This window comes from Pecten maximus, unplaced genomic scaffold (genome assembly GCF_902652985.1).
Source record: "Pecten maximus unplaced genomic scaffold, xPecMax1.1, whole genome shotgun sequence".
Classification (NCBI taxonomy): domain Eukaryota; kingdom Metazoa; phylum Mollusca; class Bivalvia; order Pectinida; family Pectinidae; genus Pecten; species Pecten maximus.
Window position 1 is genome coordinate 1,167 of NW_022979297.1, and position 19,795 is coordinate 20,961.

The 19,795-nt window shown below is 37.5% G+C and overlaps 1 protein-coding gene across 1 annotated transcript; it reads right to left on the bottom strand.

The window, feature by feature from the left end:
* Positions 1-662: 662 nt before the first annotated feature.
* On the bottom strand, positions 663-15,738 carry LOC117318453 (probable E3 ubiquitin-protein ligase HERC1; the record flags this gene model as incomplete). Its single annotated transcript, XM_033873439.1, has 4 exons — positions 15,566-15,738; positions 12,593-13,553; positions 11,549-11,650; positions 663-805 (listed from the first exon to the last, which is right to left on the bottom strand). Coding segments are annotated over exons 2-4 (1,199 nt in total), but the record flags the coding sequence as incomplete, so codon positions are not given.
* Positions 15,739-19,795: the final 4,057 nt, after the last annotated feature.

A 19,795-nucleotide genomic window follows, 5' to 3' on the forward strand; every position in this document is an offset into this window, starting at 1 on the left:
CTAAAAACTGATTTTTATCTTTCCCATTTTATTGTCGGCACCTACCTGCCCTTGTGATAGACTTTCCCATCTATTGTCCTTGATTAAAAGTGAATGGAGAAGTTCCATCTCTCCCTCAGGGTGGCAGCAGCAATGGAGCTCCTACAGAAAGTGTCTCTGTCCAATCTGCAAAAAAAAATCCGTTATAGTCTCCACAATTGTTGATGGACATAAAAACTGTATAGTATACATCAAATTTCTTTAATCAAATGTCTCAGAAGTAGAATACCGGTCCTAAAGCTCTCCTGATACAACTAAGCTAATACTATAATAGCTTGAGCTATTATGAGAATTAGAAAGTGCCTTAAGTTAGAATAAATGCCCCCAGAACTCTCCTTTGCAACAATACATAGCATAAACAAGCGTCAAAGTTGATCTTTGACCTTTTTTAACCTTGACCAATGACTACCAGAATAATATGATCAGTATAGAACTTGACATGATGATACAATGTTTTAAAATCATAGAATCAAATTTGTTGAACGGTTCTTGAGATATGTCATTGATTTGAAACAGAATTGGACAGATGGATCTGGGGAAACACTATATGTCCCATCTTCTAATAAAACTGATGGGGTATAAAACATACCAGCTAAATACATTGATAACTACATTTAACTTACCCATGTATTGTGGCTGGCATGTTAGTGTCAATGAGTCTAAATAGGAGATTTCTGATCGGTGCAGCTTGCTGTCCCAGGAAAACATTGGTCATCCCCCCGGCTACTGCCAGGGATAAGTGAGTACCAAGCATCTTCAAACCAAGCTGGACAAAATGGTGATGGTCACTGGAACAAAAACAAATAGTAAAACTCCCAATCCTCTCCAAAGGTCACTAACTCAAACCAAACTCCGAAGGTCACTAAACTCCCCACTCAATTCCGAAGTCACTAAACTCCTAACCCAATTCCGAAGGTCACTAAACTCCCAACCCAACTCCAAAGGTCACTAGACTCCTAACCCAACTCCAAAGGTCACTAAAACTCCTAACCCCCTCCAAAGGTTATCCAAATACATACAGCTAAAATGTAAAAACTCTCAATCCTCTCCAAAGGTCACTAACGAAGGTTATCCAAATACAATGTAACATAAGGCATACTTGTAAAACTCTCAACCCTCTCTAAAGGTCACTAAACTCCCAACCCTCTGTAAGGTCACAAAACTCAAATCCCACTCTAAACTCCAAACTTTTCGAAAATTAAAATTGGTTCTAGTTTTAAATTAGTTTTTTTGTACTCATACAATTAGCTAAGCTTATCAACAGTATCTTAACCTTTGGAATTTTTGTGTCAGGTCACAACTTAAAGCTCAGGAATTGTAGTGGTTTAGTCTATGGTTTAGAACCACCAAAATGGCTGCATATTGGCCTGCAAAATTCCAAGGGGAACTTGATAAATCGACCATAAATTTTAAATCCCTTTTGGTATAGTTTGTTTTATTCCTAGTAACTGTTATATAATATATGTTTCCCAAATAAAACCTGTTCCTCCCCTTCACCTACCCCGTCCCCCCTTTATCTACCCCCCTCCCCTCCCCCTTTACCTACCCCGTCCTCCCCTCACTACCCTGTCCTCCCCTTCACCTACCCTGTCCTCCCCTTCACCTACCCCCCCCCCCTCCCCCACCTACCCCTTCCTCCCCCTTTACATACCAAGCTCCCCCTTTAACCTACCCCCTGTCCTCCCCTTCACCTACCCCGTCCTCCCCTTTACCTACCCTGTCCTCCCCCTTTACCCCCCGTCCTCCTCATAAACCCTTTTCCCTCCCCTTCCTCCCCCCCCCCTTTTAACCTACCACTGTCCTCCCCTTCACCTAACCGTCCCCCCTTACCTACCGTCTCCCCTTTACTACCCCGTCCTCCCTTAACCTACCCCGTCCTCCCCTCAACTACAAAACCGTCCTCCCTTTAACCTACCCGGGCCTCCCCTTCACCTACCCGTCCTCCCTTTACTACCCCTGTCCTCCCCTTCACCTACCCCTGTCCCCCCTTCACCTACCCCTCTCCCTAAATACCCCTGTCCTCCCCTACACCCTGTCCCCCCCTTACCTACCCTGTCCCCCCTCACTACCCGTCCTCCCTTCACCTACCCGTCCCCCCCTTTACTACCCTCCCCCCTTTACCTACCCCTCCCCTTCACTACCCCCCGCCTCCCTTTCCCCCTGCCTCCCTTCACCTACCCCGTCCCCCTTCACCTACCCCGTTCCCCCTACCTCCCCTGTCCCCCCTTCACCGGTGAATTGGTGATGGTTTAACCTGTCAGTACTTACGTTTTGTTTGGAGGGTGGGGGGGGTTGTCCTGATCAAATCCATCCCCAGTAATGCCTAGGATGTCCATGTGGGCGAAAGGCTTTCCCCCGGGGGTCCACAAAAGAATGGTCCCATGCCAACTACTAATGTCATGAACATTCAATATTCATTAAGTATATAAAATGGAGACAAGTTTTAACATGGAGATCTACATGAGGAAAAAAAATATTTTGGGGGGTTTTTAAAAATTCATTTTAAACCAAAATCCAAAAATTTTTTAAAATTTTTAAAAGTAATAAAATATGGTTTTTTTTTGGGGTTTTTGTTTCCAAAAAAAAAAAAAAAAACAAAAACCCCACCTCACCCAACCCCCCCCCCAAACCCCCCACAACCCCCAAACAACCCCCCAAACCCTTCCCCTTAAGGGCCTCCCTTCCATGGCCTCCCTTTCCCCATGTCCCCCCTTTCAAAAAAACCAATAATTGGGAGGGAAAAAAATTTTTAAGTTTTTAACTTTTTTTAAATTTTTGGGGGGGTTTGACAAAAATACGTAATGCCTAAATTTTTAAAGGGGTTCCATACCCAAAAAATTTTTAATTTTTAAAAAAGGTTAAAAAATTTTAAAATATGAATGTTATAATGGGGAGCTTTTAAAAAATTGGTGACAAGGGGGAAAGTTTTGGGAAACCCCAAAACCATTTTAGGGGAAAATTTGTTTTAAAAGAACGGGTTTAAAAAATTTTTAATGGGCCCGGGAAAACTTTGTTAAACCCCATGAAAAAAAAATTTTTGGTAGGTAAAAACCCCTTGAAAAACCACAAGCCCAAGAAAACCAACTGGGAAATTTTTGGGGCCACAAGCCCAGTGTGATTTTGGTTTCTTTTTGAATGAATACAAAAAAGATTTTTTTTGTTGTTAAAAAAGGGGGCCCTTACTTTTCCATTCTATTAAAAAAAGGGAAGAATTTTAAGGGCCTAACAAAAAAAAATTAAAGGGAAAAACAGAAAAGCCCGAATAATTCTAATTTAAGCCACAAAGGCCCCCATTTTGGGAACCACGGTTAAACAAAATTTTATGTGATGGGAATTGGGGGGGAGGTTACATTAAAAAAAAAAAAAAAAAATAAAAGCCTCCCCCATGGCAGTTAATATAATTTTACTTCTTTTTTTTAACAATGAGGTTTAATTATTCTTTTTTTTCCCCCCTATAAGGGATATTAATTTTTATTTAATACTTGGGGTCTTATTTTGGCAAAAAGCCCGGCTCGACCCAATTTTAAAAATTTTTCCCCTAAATTTTTTAAAAATTTTTGGGATAAAATTTTGGGCAAAAACCCAGGTGCGTTGGTAGTTTTGTTATTTTTAAAAAATTTACCGGTTTGGGGAAAAATGGGGGTTATTTAAAAGGATGGGGGGGTTTTAATAAAGGGCCCTTTTCCCGGGGTTTAAAGTGTTGTTTGGGTTAAGAAAAAATTATTAAAAGGGGATTGTATTTGGGTATTGTTTTTTGTTTGTTGAAATTAGGTTTTGTTATTTTTGGGTTTTTTGCCAAACCAAAGTGGGGTTTCCCCTTCTTTTTTGAAAAAGGGGAAAAACCAAAAAAACAAAAACCAGGGTGTAAGGGGAAACCGGTTAATTTCCCTTTTGGTGAAAATTTGGGAATTAACTTTTAAATTAGGTTAAGGTAAAAATTTTTAAAAAGTTACATTATAAAATTCCGGGACCCCCCGGGGTTGGGTTAATGTCGGTTTTGCGGAAATTATGGGAAATGAACGGGGAGTGGGGGCCAGAAATTAAATTTTCGGGTAAAAAAAAGTGGGTGAACACTTATTCCCTCTTTGGCTTTGGAAAAGGGGGCCCGTCAGGGGGGCATGGGGGGTTTTAAAAAGGGGGGGGGTTTACCGGGGATGGGTTTTAGGGAACCGTTTTAAAGGGTTTTGTCTGGGGGCTTTCCTGGGGGTCAAGTTTCTTTAAAAATGGCCTTTATAAGGTAGGGGTTTTAAAAGAAAGGAAACCAATATCTAAAGGCCCCCTTGGGTTTTTAAGGTTTTTTAAACTTTTCCAAAAAATTTTGGTACTTCCCCTTTCCCTTTGATCTGGGAAATTTAAAGGTTTTCCCACCCCTTAAAGTGGGGGGATGTTTTTTACGCATTAGGGGGTCCCCCCCGGGTTTCAAGGGGTTTAAAGCGGCCCCAAAGACCAGAGCCAACCCCCAGGGAAAAGGTGGAAAGGGGTGAAAAGTTATTTATTGAAAAGGGTTTTTTGGAATTTTTCTTCCCAAAAAAATTAAACCCCCCAAAACTGTGTGTAAATTGGGGTAATAATTTTAAAAATGCTTGTAATAAAGGGAAAAGGTTGTTGTGGGGGAAAAAATTGTGGGAATCCCCCCCCCCAATCCCTTGGTGAACCGGCCTCGTGTTTGGTTTTATTTTTTTGGGGCTTTCCCTTAAAAATAAAGGCAAATTTTCAAGTCTGAAAAATTTTTTGGTTTAATTCTACCACCTTTAAAACCAAACCCTGGGGGTTGATACGGGGGACCCCCAAATTTCCAACATTAAAAATTATGAGTAATAGTGGGTAAAACGGGCTTTCCCTAGAAAACAAGGGATAACCCTTTGGTTAAGGACAGAAAAATTTTAAACCAGATCAAAATTTATTACCGCAACCTTTGAATAAAGCCAGAAAAACCCCTCTTACCACCAGCAAAAATTACTTACCGCCCGGGAAATTTGTGAGGACCATAGGGGGCCAAATCCCACAGGCCACCTTTCGTAATAAAGCCCAGCAAACGCCTCAATAAGTTTTGGTTTTTATTTTGTTAGGTCTCCATGACCAAGTTTTCCTGGATAAAAAAGGAATTGAATCAATATTGATAACAAAAACTTTGTCGGGAATTTTAATTACATTTTTTTCTTTTTTGAATATCATGAACTTTTAAATTTAAAACCTAGCCAAAATTCCATTAAATTTGGAAAATTTTAGATCAGCTTTCATTCAACTCAAACAAAAGGGCCCACCCTTTGTAAAAACTAGTACATTTTAAACCCTTTTCCCCCTTTTTAGGCCGGTTATTCATAAAATTTCAATACTTACTGTTCTTTCAAAAGCTAATAATTCACTAAAGAAGACCCGCATAAAGTTGGGATGGATATCTGTTAAACCATTTTAATTAAATTTTTTGGAAATTTGATGATTATAAAAAAAAGAAAAAAGGGGGACATTTTTGGGGGGCAGGGGCTCACTTTAACAGTCAAATTTTAATAAATTTATAATGACTAGTATACAAACCCTTTGTCTCCCCCCCCGAACGACCGGGAACAAGTTTGCCATTTGAGGGGATGCCATCTTTGCGGGGCCCCCCAAAATGACCTCCCCCCACACGGGCCCAATTTCCCAGTCACACGTTTTGGGAAGCTTTTAATTGGGCTGAAACCCAAGGCCTGCAAAAAAAAAATTTAAAAGGGGACTCCCTAATTTAAACCTACTAAACTTTTAAATAAGGGTGAAACCCAAAATCCTTGACTCTTCTCCCTTTGGCTATGTGAAATGGGCGGGTTTAAAATGTTCATGTCTAAAAGGGAATTTTTTATATAGGAAGAACAAGTTAAACTCAGAAGTTTGACCTATACTTTATTTATTCGGGAAAATTTTTAAAAAACCGGTATTGTTTATCTTTAATTTCATAACACCCCCAAATTTTAACCACCCCGGGTCTTATGGGTCTTTTTTGTTTGGGGGTTTTTTAAAAAAATTAAATTTTGATGTTTGCCCCTGAAATTGGTAAAAGTCATTGATATGAAAAAAATTGTTTAAACAATCCATGGGGTAGCTAGTACCCCGAATAATAGGTATTATGATTTACACCCCCAATGGTAAGTACCTAGTAGCCGGGAATGTTTCATGGATATATGATCTTTTGATATTTACCTAGTCCCCCTTTAGTCACCCTCCCCCCAGGTGTATATATGATCTTTTGAATGAAACCTGTCGCCCGTAAAAAACCTAAACCCGGGTGTATAATGTATCTATTGAATGTCCCTAGTCGCCGTAATTTACCCCCCAACCCCGGGGTATATATGATCTATTGAATGTCCCCTAGTCCCCCGTGGGGAAAAACCCTCACCCAGGTGATATATGAAATCTATTGATAGTCCCTAGTCGCCCTTTAGTCACCCCCCCCCGGTTTGTAAATTTTTCTCCATCCTGGCCCATCCCTGAAAGTGCCTTTAACCAGTCCTAACATTTCCGTTTCTACAAAAAAAAAAAAATTTTAAGTCCCCCAAAATTTCCCAAATCAACTTTTTCAAAAAAAATGCTGGGGAATTCCTTAAATTTCTATTAGGTTAACATTTTTGGCCACTCCTCAATCTATCCTAAAACAATTCCCCCCCCGGGTTTGTAAAAGTTTAGTATTAAAATTGGGAAGGATTTTTTGGGAAACCCCTGATGAAGAGGTTATCTACTAGGGGGGGGGGGGGCAGCGGCTTTTTTGTGGATAATTTTTAATATTCTTTTGATACCCCTTGTATAAAAAACCAATGCTAAAAACAATCAAACAAGTAAAAAATTTTTGGGTTTTTTACAAGAAAATTCATGATTTATTTTTTTGACGATTTTCATATTTTGTAATTCAAACAGTAGATTTTAAAACTTCGGGCCCTGAAATTTTACTTTTTTAAAAATTGAAAAAAAAATGAAAAACAATATGCTATAATCTGTACAAAAAAAAAATACTTTTTAAAAGTATATTGGGCTTTCCTTGGCCTTTGGCCCTTGAAATGTGAAATCCAAAAAAAAAAACTTTTTTTAAAAAAAGGGTTTCCCCCCCCCAAAATTGAGCTTCATTTTTTTGGGAAAAAAGTAACCTAAAAACTGTTTAAATCATCAGTGAAAACGGCTCCCCCTTTTTTTTGGGGTTTAAAAGGGTTTTATAAAGGTTTTCTATCAAGCCATCAGTCTCCCCCTTCCCGGGGCCAAGGGGTTTTCCAAGGAACCAACCCATTGGGGTTTTTTCCCCAGTAAAAAAAAAGCAGAGCCTTTTGGAACCCAGTTTCCTTTATTTTCCCCTTTGAAAAACCCATAAAAATTTTATTTTTAACAGGTTTTGGGAATGAAATGAAAGTTAAACCATTAAAAAATAATTAAAATTTTTAACTTTTTTCCCAATTTTTAAAATATGGGGGGTTTTCCAATTAAAAAAATTTTAAAATTTGGGCCCATTTTTAAGGGATTTAAATTTAAAATTTTTTTTTTAAAATTTTTTTTAGACCAAAAAATGTAAAAATTTTTTTGAAAATCCCCAGCACTTAATGAGAGATTTTTTTAAAAAAAGTGTTTGTAAAATATATTGAGGGAAAAAAAAAACAACCCTACATTTGGTACCCAGTAAAAGGGTGTACCCCAAAAATTGTATTCTCTCACATCCCCCCAGCGGGAATATTTCTCCATTGTGCCCGAGCCAGGGTATGCCCTTTAAGTTTTCCCTTTTGATGTGAGATTTTTTATTTTCCTTTTTGGGTTCAAAATTATTTTTTGGGTGGGGGTTTGGTTTTGGAGTCTCCAGCCTAGTTTCCCATAATCCCCTTTGCCACAAGCACGACTGACCATCATTTGGGGATCCCAAACGAGCAGAAGACCCCCCCAATCTGTAAACAAAACCAGTTTAAACATTGGTCTTTAACCCAATCCAACTCAGTAGGGAACTCAAACTCTAAACATGTTCAAGTCCTTTTCCCTTAGAAATCAAGATAGAAATATTGCAAATAAAAAATAACTAATATTGTCAATAATTAGTTTAAATTAAAACTAGTAAACAAAAAGTTTTTAGGGGGAAAAATAGTTCCAAACCTGCTAAAAGTCAGAAAAAAGGACGAAGCTTTTTTGGGTTTGCTAGTTTTTTTTCCGTTTTCCCTTTGGCCAGCGGGGTGGCTACTTTGTTTGCCCCAGATGTACACCTCACAGCTGCCTCCAGTTCCGTGTTACGGGTAAAGTCAGGGAGTTTTGGGGATTTTCTCATCGGCCCCGGGGAAAACATTTTGTCTCATGCTGCACCCCAAATGTACAGCAAAAACCCAAACATAAAAAACTATATGGAAAGGTAATCTCATTTTTGGGTACCCAAAAATGAACAGCGTAACCAATCAAAAAAAAATATAGGTACGGGGTAGGCTATTGTGGGTACCCAAAACTGTACTGCTGAAAACCAATCCTTTTAAAACTTTTGGTACGGGAAAATCTCATTTTTGGGTAGCCAAAAAACAGCTGAAACCCAATCACACAACACTTTTAACAGTTGGTATCGTGTCAGGCAAAACAACCCGCTGTATCATAAAAAAAAGTATTTACGGGGGGGTTAAAAAGACCGAAGGGGGACTAGTTTAAGCCCGGGCCCCGGGGTCCCATGTTGATCCTTTTATGTTGTGTTAAGTTGACTCAGCTATAAATGAGGGGAGTGGAAGTGAAAGAAATTCAGGGAAGGGCTTATACCCCCCAAAATGACTTTATGCTCCCCCGGGGAGTTGAAAGTTGCAAAAAGGGGCGAAAACCCAGGGAAAAAAACGATTTGTGAACTACTTTGAGACACCCTAGATTTTTGTAAATTTTTAGCGGTTTTTAAAACCTCCAAAGTAAATTTTAAGTTTAAGGAATATTGTCTCATAGGGGGCCCAAAAAAACCTCCCCAGTATACATACATCCAGTTTTGAACAGTTTGTTTGGGGTAGGTGTCAAACTGTCCCAGCTGATCAACATCAGTATTAAAAACATTTTGGTTTTTGGGGTAGGTAGTCACACTTACAGCGTATCATAATCGTTTTAAAAACAGTTTTTGTGGAGGTAGTCCCCACTGAACAGCTGTATCAAAATAAAGTATTGAAAATTTTGTCTTGGGGTGGGTTTAGTAACACTTTTACAGGTTTTCAAAAATCAGTATTAAAACAGTTTTTTCTTGGGGGTAGGTAGTCCCCAGGTACAGCTGTTAAACCCATCAGTTTTGAACATTTTGTCTTGGGGTTTGGGTGTCACACTGTACAGCGTATCATAATCAGTATTGAACTTTTGTCTTGTGGTGGGGTATTTCAAATGAAACAGTGATCTACGGAACTACTAAACAGTTAGTCTTGTGGTAGGTAGTCCCCACTTTTACAGCTGTATATAAATAGTTTTAAAACAGTTTGTTTTTGGGGTAGGTAGTCACACTGTACAAGCTGATCATAGGGAACAAATAAAACGGGTTAGTCTTGGGTAGGAGTCACACTGTCCCGTTTATAAAACAGAACTATGAACAGTTAGTCTTGTGGTGGGTAGTCACACGTACAGTTGTATCAACATAAGTTTTGAAAGTTTGTCTTGTGGTGGGTAGTCAAAATTACAGCGGTTCAACATCAGTATTGAACGGGTTTGTTTGTGGGGGGTTGTCACACTTTTACAGCTGTATCATCCCTCATTATTAAACATTTTGGTCTTGTGGGGGGTTTTAGTCACACGGTACAGCGGATCTTTAATCAGTTTTGAAACGTTTGTTTTTGGTGGGTATTTCACACTGTAAAAGCTGATCATACATCAGTATTGAACGTTAGTCTTGTGGTAGGTAGTCACACTGTCAGCTGTATCATACATCAGTATTGAACAGTTAGTCTTGTGGTAGGTAGGTCACACTGTACAGCTGTATCATACATCAGTATGGAACAGTTAGTCTTGTGGTAGGTAGTCACACTGTACAGCTGTATCATACATCAGTATTGAACAGTTTGTCTTGTGGTAGGTAGTCACACTGTACAGCTGTAATCATACATCAGTATTGAACAGTTTGTCTTGTGGTAGGTATCACACTGTACGCTGTATCATACATCAGTATTGAACAGTTTGTCTTGTGGTAGGTAGTCACACTGTACAGACTGATATCATACAGAACTAGTGAACAGTTAGTCTTGTGGTAGGTAGTCACACTGTACAGCTGTATCATACAGACTACGGAACAGTTTAGTCTTGTGGTAGGTAGTCACACTGTACAGCTGTATCATACAGAACTACTGAACAGTTAGTCTTGTGGTAGGTAGTCACACTGTACAGCTATATCATACATCAGTATTGAACAGTTAGTCTTGTGGTAGGTAGTCACACTGTACAGCTTGTATCATACATCAGTATTGAACAGTTAGTCTTGTGGTAGGTAGTCACACTGTACAGCTGTATCATACATCAGTATTGAACAGTTAGTCTTGTGGTAGGTAGTCACACTGTACAGCTGTATCATACATCAGATTGAACAGTTTAGTCTTGTGGTAGGTAGTCACACTGTACAGCTATATCATACATCAGTATTGAACAGTTAGTCTTGTGGTAGGTAGTCACACTGTACAGCTATATCATACATCAGTATTGAACAGTTTGTCTTGTGGTAGGTAGTCACACTGTACAGCTATATCATACATCAGTATTGAACAGTTAGTCTTGTGGTAGGTAGTCACACTGTACAGCTATATCATACATCAGTATTGAACAGTTAGTCCTTGTGGTAGGTAGTCACACTGTACAGCTATATCATACATCAGTATTGAACATTTTGTTTTGTGGTAGGTAGTCACACTGTACAGTGTATCTACACAGTAGGAACTTTGGGTTTTTTGGTGGGTAGTACACTGTAAGCTTATAATACATCAGTATTGAACATTTATTCTTGGGGTAGGTAGTCAAACGTACAGTGTTTTAACAGAACTAGTGAACAGTTGTTTTGGGGGGTGGGTAGTAACACGTACAGTTGTATCTACAGAACTACTAAAACGGGTTAGTCTCAAAATACAGCCAAACTGTACAGCCAAAACCAATCATACAAACTACTGAACAGTTGGTCTCAGAATTCCCAGCCAAACGGGTAAAACCCAAAAAACCAATCATAAAAAAACTACTAAACCCCGTCGGTCTCAAAATTTGTGGGAAAAAACTGTACACCCCAAACCAATAATACAAAATTTTTTGAAAAGTTAGTCTTGAGGGAACAAAATTAAAACTTCAGCCAAAACCCAAATTTAATCAAAAAAAAAATTTATAAAAATTCCCTTTAAGTAATTAGCTTGTAGTCTTTTTATCAGGCTACATCTCAAGAAGGCTAGCAGGCTTATATCATGCCAGATAGATGAAGTCAACACAATAGACCCTGCATTATAAAGTATAAGCTCATTTATATTTTGGTCAGATGAACTTAAACACAAGTACTTTCATATTGTTTGTTAATCAAATCAAAACTGAGAAACTATAGCCATACCTCCTCTAACAGTACAACTGCGGCTAAGTAAAGAGGGACTAGTCCATTTTCGTCTACTGGTGGGTTTCTTGCAAACATTGATGTCAGAGTGGGTGGTCCTCCCTGTAGAATACGAAAGATCTCTTAAACGTTGTTTACCAATTTAACAGCAGTATTTTATTACCTCTATCATAATATCTGAAATACATGTTAAGCCTAGATAGCTACAATTATACATATTGGATATAACAGTTGATTTTAACTGACCTTATTTCTAATTCATATTCCAGGGGTCTTACCATAACCCTTCCAAAGTCTGCATTCTGAGTATACTAGTAGCTAAATAAAACTATAAATATCCCATAATTTTGCCAGCCTCCCCAAAGCAATCACACTGTTATTATCTCTAAGGATGGTGCCCTTTGGTGCCATGTCAGAATAATGTTTAATCCAATTAATTAGCCCACTGGAACTAGTACTATAAAAAAACTATCTACAACTTTATCTATAACATCTGACATTTATTTAACAGCAGACATTTATTTACTGTAACATTATTTTATTGACAGGAACTCCATTATTCCTTGTAGACTTCATTGAGCAGTGGGACAATCCCTTGGCATTGTTTTATACATACACTTGCCTGATATTCTTTTATTTAATGTTTTATAATACAATCTTCCTCATTACTATGGAATCTTATAACCACATAAATTTCTACCTGGTACTGTCCGAAGCTGTTGTCGATTTTTGTGAAATGAAATGAATCAACTTTGGTGATTAACATTTACTACACTGCACACAGATCATAGCACACACTGTAATCATATCGTTTAACTTGTGATGTTACTTATAAATCTTCTTTTAGACTAGTAGTCAAACAAAGGGACCGTTAACAATATTAACAATATTCTATGATATATCATTTAACTTACACTGTTACTTATCCATCTTCTATTAAATTATTTACTTTTCTGTTCTGTCACTATTATTTCACTGATCATATATATCTATAAAATATTGTTGCAACTGCGAAGAAATGTCCAAAATATAAACATATATTACCACTGATTTGATCATCTGTGTTACAATGCCGGTGAAGAATGTCCAGTTGATTTTCCCTGCTTCTGTTTTTTCTTGTCCTTTCTGATCACAGAGAACTGTTACCGATGTGTGCAGTGCCATATCCACCCACTCCAGGACATAGCAAAGTGAGCCACGTTGAGCAGCAAGAGATATCATAAGTTCTGAAGCAAGACGCTGACCCTCTAAATCTGCTCCTGACTGTGGACTCGCAGCTTGTCGTAAAAATTTGTTGACTTCATTCAAAGATTCTATACCTAAATGAGTAAGCTTAGTTTCATTGGCAAGAGACAGGGGCGGAAAAGACGATACAACAGAAATGGCAGTTTGTAAAATATCATTACATATACAAAATTGCTGCAACTTCCCAGCTAACATCCAATTTTGTTTCAATAATGAAAACAACAAACTTAACCCTGTTTTAACACCAAGTTCTAATAAAGCTGTGTTTCTCTGTGATTCTGACGAACATGCAACACTCCCTCCTAAATTCTCAAACATTTTTCCTGATGGTCTGCCTGCTATAAGCTCAGATTTGTCGATCTGTGCACCAGAAGTGAGACTGAATTTGTTATGATGTTTAACAGACACTGCTGTATATATTCTCTGTAGAACCACCAATCTTTTGTAAAGAGATTTCGAAAATTTTGATAAACTGCATACAGTTTTAGCTAAATTGAGTTGGGACCCCAATAGAGCATTAATCAAATGTTCTTGTTCATCTGTTGTAACTACATCATTGTCAAAATCCGGGAGTGTTGGACCTCGTAAGTTGATAGCCTGCAAAGGCAACTCTGTGACCTCCTTATTGGTGAGAAGTCGCTGGTAACATCCATCCATACCACTGGGCCTTGCAATCATTTCACAGTCTTCTAAAACCCAACTGGAGTGGAAGTGCTCTCCAAACTTTGAGTGAATGTGTGTGTTTACAGCCATATTTTATCTGAAAGTTGGAACACAAATCATTATTACGATACTTCATCTAACATTTTGTTTCTCTTTTATAAAACAACCATATATGAATTTGTAAAATAGTAAATATTAACTGTATGATCATTTTTGTCAGTATAAATAACCATGGACACAGTGGCAGTACTAGCATCGTCAAAATAGAAAGTTCAAAAAATAATCATGCTGACAATAAACAATTAACAATAAACTTCCTTGCTATTGCAATTCTACTGGGTAGTATAGCTATATGATTATATAATTTACTGTGACATTAAAACCAATAAATTACTAAACAGGTTTTACAACAGTACGAATGCCAGAATGAGTTCATATTTAGTATTGTTCAACATCCTATCTAGCCATGGTCATTCTTAATGAATTGAAACAATACAAATAAATTTTGAGTTGTAATCATTAATGTGTTTATAATGAGCATGAATCTGTATTACTTAATGAGTACACCTAGAGGGAGAGGCTGTGTTTATAATGGCTTTTACGAGTATTTTTGGTCACGCCACTTACATCAAAACTGACTTTCATTTACCTACATGCGTGACAATCACAAATGACGAAGACATTCTACATGATTTTACAGACAATGAATTATGTTATAACCAGGACAGTTATATTGACAACAACCCTCAAAGGATTCTTGAATTTTCAAGGCAACTATATATATAATCACTGATGCACAGGATGGACTACAGATGGTACTAAGTTTCTTGAAAAATACCCTGGGTGTATCGGAAACTGATTTCATGTTTGTCCGCATACTTGATGCTATATGTAATGTTAAAAGAAATAAATAAACAAAAACAAACAAGAGTCAAGGACTTCTTCCAACTCTTCTAAGAAACTCATAATCATGATCAGTGAAAATATAATCATCTTGAACAAATTGTAAATACTGACAAATAAAATGTTGATTAATTCAAACAATGTTGTGTTCTTGGCATTAAACGATACTGAAATATGTCGGCCATAGGTTGGATATACCCTGGTTATGTTGAAAAATTATCATGATTAATTTGAAATATTTTTCCATTTCCCTTAGATTTCGATATAACTGGGTTTGAATGTATGCCTTACGGCCCTATTAAAAATAACACATGATCCACTGGCCATATCGAAATATTTCATCATTCCACCATGACGTTTCTGTAGGCATGCTCATCCTGATTTCTTTCAAGTAGGCCTATACCTAAATGCAAACCTGAAGCCGGAAAACAATCTTTATTCCCACGTGCACAGACAATATCTGACTGATTTGCTGGGTTTATCACTACATGAACAGCCATGGTCATTTTCAGGTGGGGGTCTCCTAGTAGTTGTTGGTAAATACCTTACTGAATAACATACAGGAGGCCTGTTGTATGTCATCTAAAGCAATTACGGTAAAGTGTCTTGCCCAAGGACACAACTATTCGACAGCACAGACTGGAACATGCATGCAGCCTCCCGAGAATCACAAACCAACATCATGCATAGCTATAGGGAGCGTCAAACATCTGACTGGAACCAGGATCCATTTCCCCACAAAAAAGTCAAACTCAAAGTTGGTGATTTAAAATGATTCAGTAATTATAACCACCTTCAACTCAGCTCTGTCTAAATTGCCATAGAACTATAACGCAACATTGTTTTCTGCAAAGAATTAAAAACCATATTTTTAACTTACTGATGGCGTTTATTAAAATGTAGTCGTAGATAAATATCCCCTATGAAACCTTAAATTTTCTTACACTTTGTGTTTTTACTAAACATCATAGGCACCTGCATCTTTAAGGCCCAATATTTATAGAAAAAAATATATCTCTTAGTACTGTTACAGTGGTTATTACAGTCGAGTTCATACATTCAAAGCAAATCTGTACAATGCAGCTGGCCGATTTCCATACTTCAATGGCTCATTACTAACGTACACACAGATCTATCTAATTTCCTATCTGCCTTTTAATAGTATGGTCAAATTTTACCACAGCAACGTCCGGATCCATGCATTACCTTATGGCTCGAGCTCTTGAGAATAAAAAAAGTGTTTCACTCGGCATCGGGAAATATTGACTTCCTATTCGTTGTGGAGTCTTCTTGATTCTATCCCATGATTGCCAGTGGTCATTCTGACACAGCCATGGCGTTTTCGATAGAAAATTTCACATTTGTCTGCCAGATTCTCAGCAGACATCCCTCTGCAGAACGCTTGTTTGTTATTTTGGGCACTGCTAATATCCGGAAATGAATGTTTGAGCTAGCCTACTAAAACGTGGAACCAACATGAAACATGGGACTGAAGTTCCCGGACTACATTTGTACGTATATGGTACACGTTTTATATCGGCAACGGCTGAGTGAACACATTTCGATATTTCCGGCAATGGTCCCATTAAATATATGATAAACAATAACCTTTGATTACAAACATAATATTTCTTATTTTTTTTTTAGAAAAAATCCCCTATTCATATCTACAGTACAGCATATAGGTGCTTAGCAAATATTAGTCTAACGTATAATCGGTCTTGGACTTATAAAGGCGTGCTAAGCACATATGAGTACAGTAACCGATTGGATTGCTATATTTGGAGTTTTTTTTCTAAACAGACGGAATACAATGTTAACCAAAAAGTAGGATTTTCAGGTCTACATTCCATAGGCTATGTTAAGAAAAATCAGTTATTACTCTAGAATGTCCCACTCATTTAGAATTAAGAGATATGTACATTGATTAAATTTTTATATTTACATTTACACTGCAGCCCCACTATATAACTTTACCAAGCTCACTTGGAAGTTATGAGTCCATACCTTCCAAATATTTATTATGACGTCATTAATATAGAGACGTCATAATTGTCACGTCAGCGATAACGAAAGATGGCTGTTGAAAAGGCTGTTCCGTCTTTGACGATAATAATTTGTTCATTCATTGTCGGAGCAAAATTCCTGGATATAGTCTTTTAAAATCGTTGTCAAATGTAAATATAAGCATTGAACTGCTTTTAGTTGGAAGTTATGGGCTGATGAATGGCAACTGGACAAAGGCAAATTCAACATGAAGCGCTAGCACGCTTCATTAAATTTGCCTTTGTCCAGTTGGCATTCATCAGCCCATAACTTCCAACTGAAAGCAGTTCAATGCTTAATTAACCGGTCCTGGTAAGTACGTTTGATACTGTTGATACTGCTGCACGTGGGAAACAAACTTAACCAACTCTTTAAATTGTCCCATTATCTCTAGTGTATCTATAGGAGTACGGTTATTATGTCTTTGTATCCCAGCGGAGGTTGTGTGATAACACATATACCAGATACATGTAGTAATATATTTCGTGTCGTATGACGATAGATAGAACAGTGCAAATAGACTTTTACAATAGCTTTCAATACCGTCAGTGATAACAAAGATTGATTTGCGGACGGACCATAGACCACGGACAAAGCCCGGCCATTTGAATAGCTCAACATCTGATAATGATAATGACAAGGTTTTCACAACTATAATTCCGCCAATCAATTGCTTCTTCACTGCAAAAAGTCCCCAAAAAGAAAGTGTTTCTTAGGTTTGTAGTAATTTGCCTAAGTAAATTAATAACAGATGCAATTTCTCAGGTAGCCAAAAATTCAAACTTTAATTTGATATATGAGCGATTGAGGCTATGGAGTCACTGGTGATAACATATTGTAAAAATGTCTCTGCTGATCGAGGTCTGTTAAGCATACATGCATATGATGAGAAGATAATGCTGCAGCACCCATAAAAAGAGTTGAAAGCCAAAACACCATCCTCTATAAAGGTAATTTGTTGGAAATGAAGCAAATCTTTAATGTTTTATCTACTTTATTCAAGGGACTAGAAAATGCAGTGTTTAGTACCAACAGTAGATTTAACTGGTATTTTACCAAACCTTTCAAGGTCTAATTTAAAACATTTTCAGAATACTTTTTTTCTAGTCTTAGTTTGAGATGTGAAATGGCGTAGCGTCTGCTGTCCTTCAACTTTTTTCCTCAAAAACGTTAGTTTGGCTCTTTGTTCAGGACAGTGGCATGATATATACGTCTCTGGTCAGGAGCCTCCTTAAGGGAATGAGAACATTCTTTTATTAATGATAATAACACGGAAGCAGAGGGGAGGAACCAAATAGGGGAGATATAGATGAATCTTCTGTTAGGATGGAGATAATTTGATGGTATTTGGTCGGTAGTATCCTATAAATGGCACAGTGACTCCGCCGGGAGCAGTGGACATGGCCCAAAAGTGAGAGAGAAATAGCTTTATCCTTTTCCTGTAAAAACTAGAGTATCATCTGGTTAAAGGAAGCCGGTTTGCCCAGGGGCATGTGCTTCTTTTCATTGCCGGACAGGTGGGGCACAGTGCTGGAAGATATATAGTAAATTCTTTAAAATATTTTTTCTATATGGATCAAGGTATTTTGATCAAATTTGGTCGGAAGCATTATTGATTGAAGAAGACTATATTTATGGTATTCATAAATAGAGGCCCTGGTTCCAAGGGTCAGATAATATGATATAGGTGGGTCCAAATTAGGTAACAAAGAATTTTTATAGCGGTACTCTTCTTATGTATACACGTAGGCATATATACATACAGGTATTTTATGAAATATGGTCGGAGGCACTTCTGGAGGAAGAAAACTAAATGTTGTATAAAAACAGGGGTCTAGTTCCCTAGGGGTAATATAAGGGTCCAATAGGGGAAATGAAGATTATCATTAAGAGTCTTGATGTATTTTGATGGGTCTAGGGCATCATTAGATATAGGGAAATGTAACAGATTATTTGGCTACCCAGTGAGTGGAGGTGTAGGGACCAACAGGTGAGAAAAAAATCTATCCTCTTCTATGTGGATTATTTAAAACTAAATTTGGCCTGTAGCATCCCATTTCAAATGGAAGGAGATATTGTACTTTGAATCCCCCTACCTTGGGAAGACAAAATTGGTTGCGTGCTATTCAGCTAAAATTACCATGAACCATCTTTAAACCAGGGAACTAGATAATAGTTAAAGGAGAGCGCTAACTGCGCAAATGGGACAAATATTTGTAATATAACTTGACCGACTCTAAATGAGATTGTTTTTAATAGGATTGCTATATTTTACCTATACTTCCTTCTGCCTCACATCCAATGCATGGCGTTGCCATACACATCGAGCATTGTTCATTTTTATCCAGAAGTTTTTAGTTGTTTCATACTATCTGCAAAATACTAGTAACTATGGAAGTTTCTAAGGTTGTGATCACTAAATTAATGTGCTGACAGTATCGAATAAAATGTTGTCGAGTCTGAGCTTAATTACTACTCTCCACTAGAACACGGTTTCAAGACGCCTAGGCAGTTGGATGCTGTCTGTTGTAGTAGGCGCTTACTCATGCTCTGCAGACTTTTCCTCACATATCTTTTCTTCCAACATTCAAACCATTTTTTCCCTTTGCAGTGCCAGTCTGTAGAAAATGTCGTCCGCAATCTTGTCAACCAATTTCAATGAAAGGAAAAAGGAAACAGAGATGTTTGGTTTTTTTCAACAAATTTTGGTTGCAATGGTGACAAGAATACAATGCTTTTTGTGAAATGGATCATCAGTTCTGGATCGATTTCATTCAAACTTGCTGAAGAGGTGTAGCTTATCAATACTTTTAATTGGGCATATTTTTTTTCATAAAGATTTACTATTGAAACATAATACAGGATTCTGATTGGCTACTAAAATAAATAGTGTCTTATTTAGTTAAAAATGGTATAAAAGAATCTCAAGGGATGGAAATTACAATGATGTTCTTTTCCAAAACATTGGATGTCATATCTGGCTGTCATGATAAGTAAAAGAAGGCCTATGATTAGAAACATGATAGAGGCTGTGCTTTGATCAAAATTGGGATATTGTCCGATTAAACTGAAAATTAATATAAAAGGTTTTTAGGGGTGGCAAATACAATAGATGTATTTCCCAGAAAAGTTGTTGACGTTTGGTTGTGAAGGTAACAAAAAAAACCTATCTGGATGATTCTTGTCCAGACTGCTCCTTTGTGAACCAATTACAATAAAACTTTAAAAAATATATTAGGAACCATTATAGATGAACATGCACTTTGTTTTGGGTAGAACTGTTGCTTGTTATGGGAATCTGGTCACTATACACAGGTTCTGTATAAGCTATTGCAGTCCTTAGATTAAGTTTATGTAATGGTGCAACATATATATTTCTGTATAACCGAG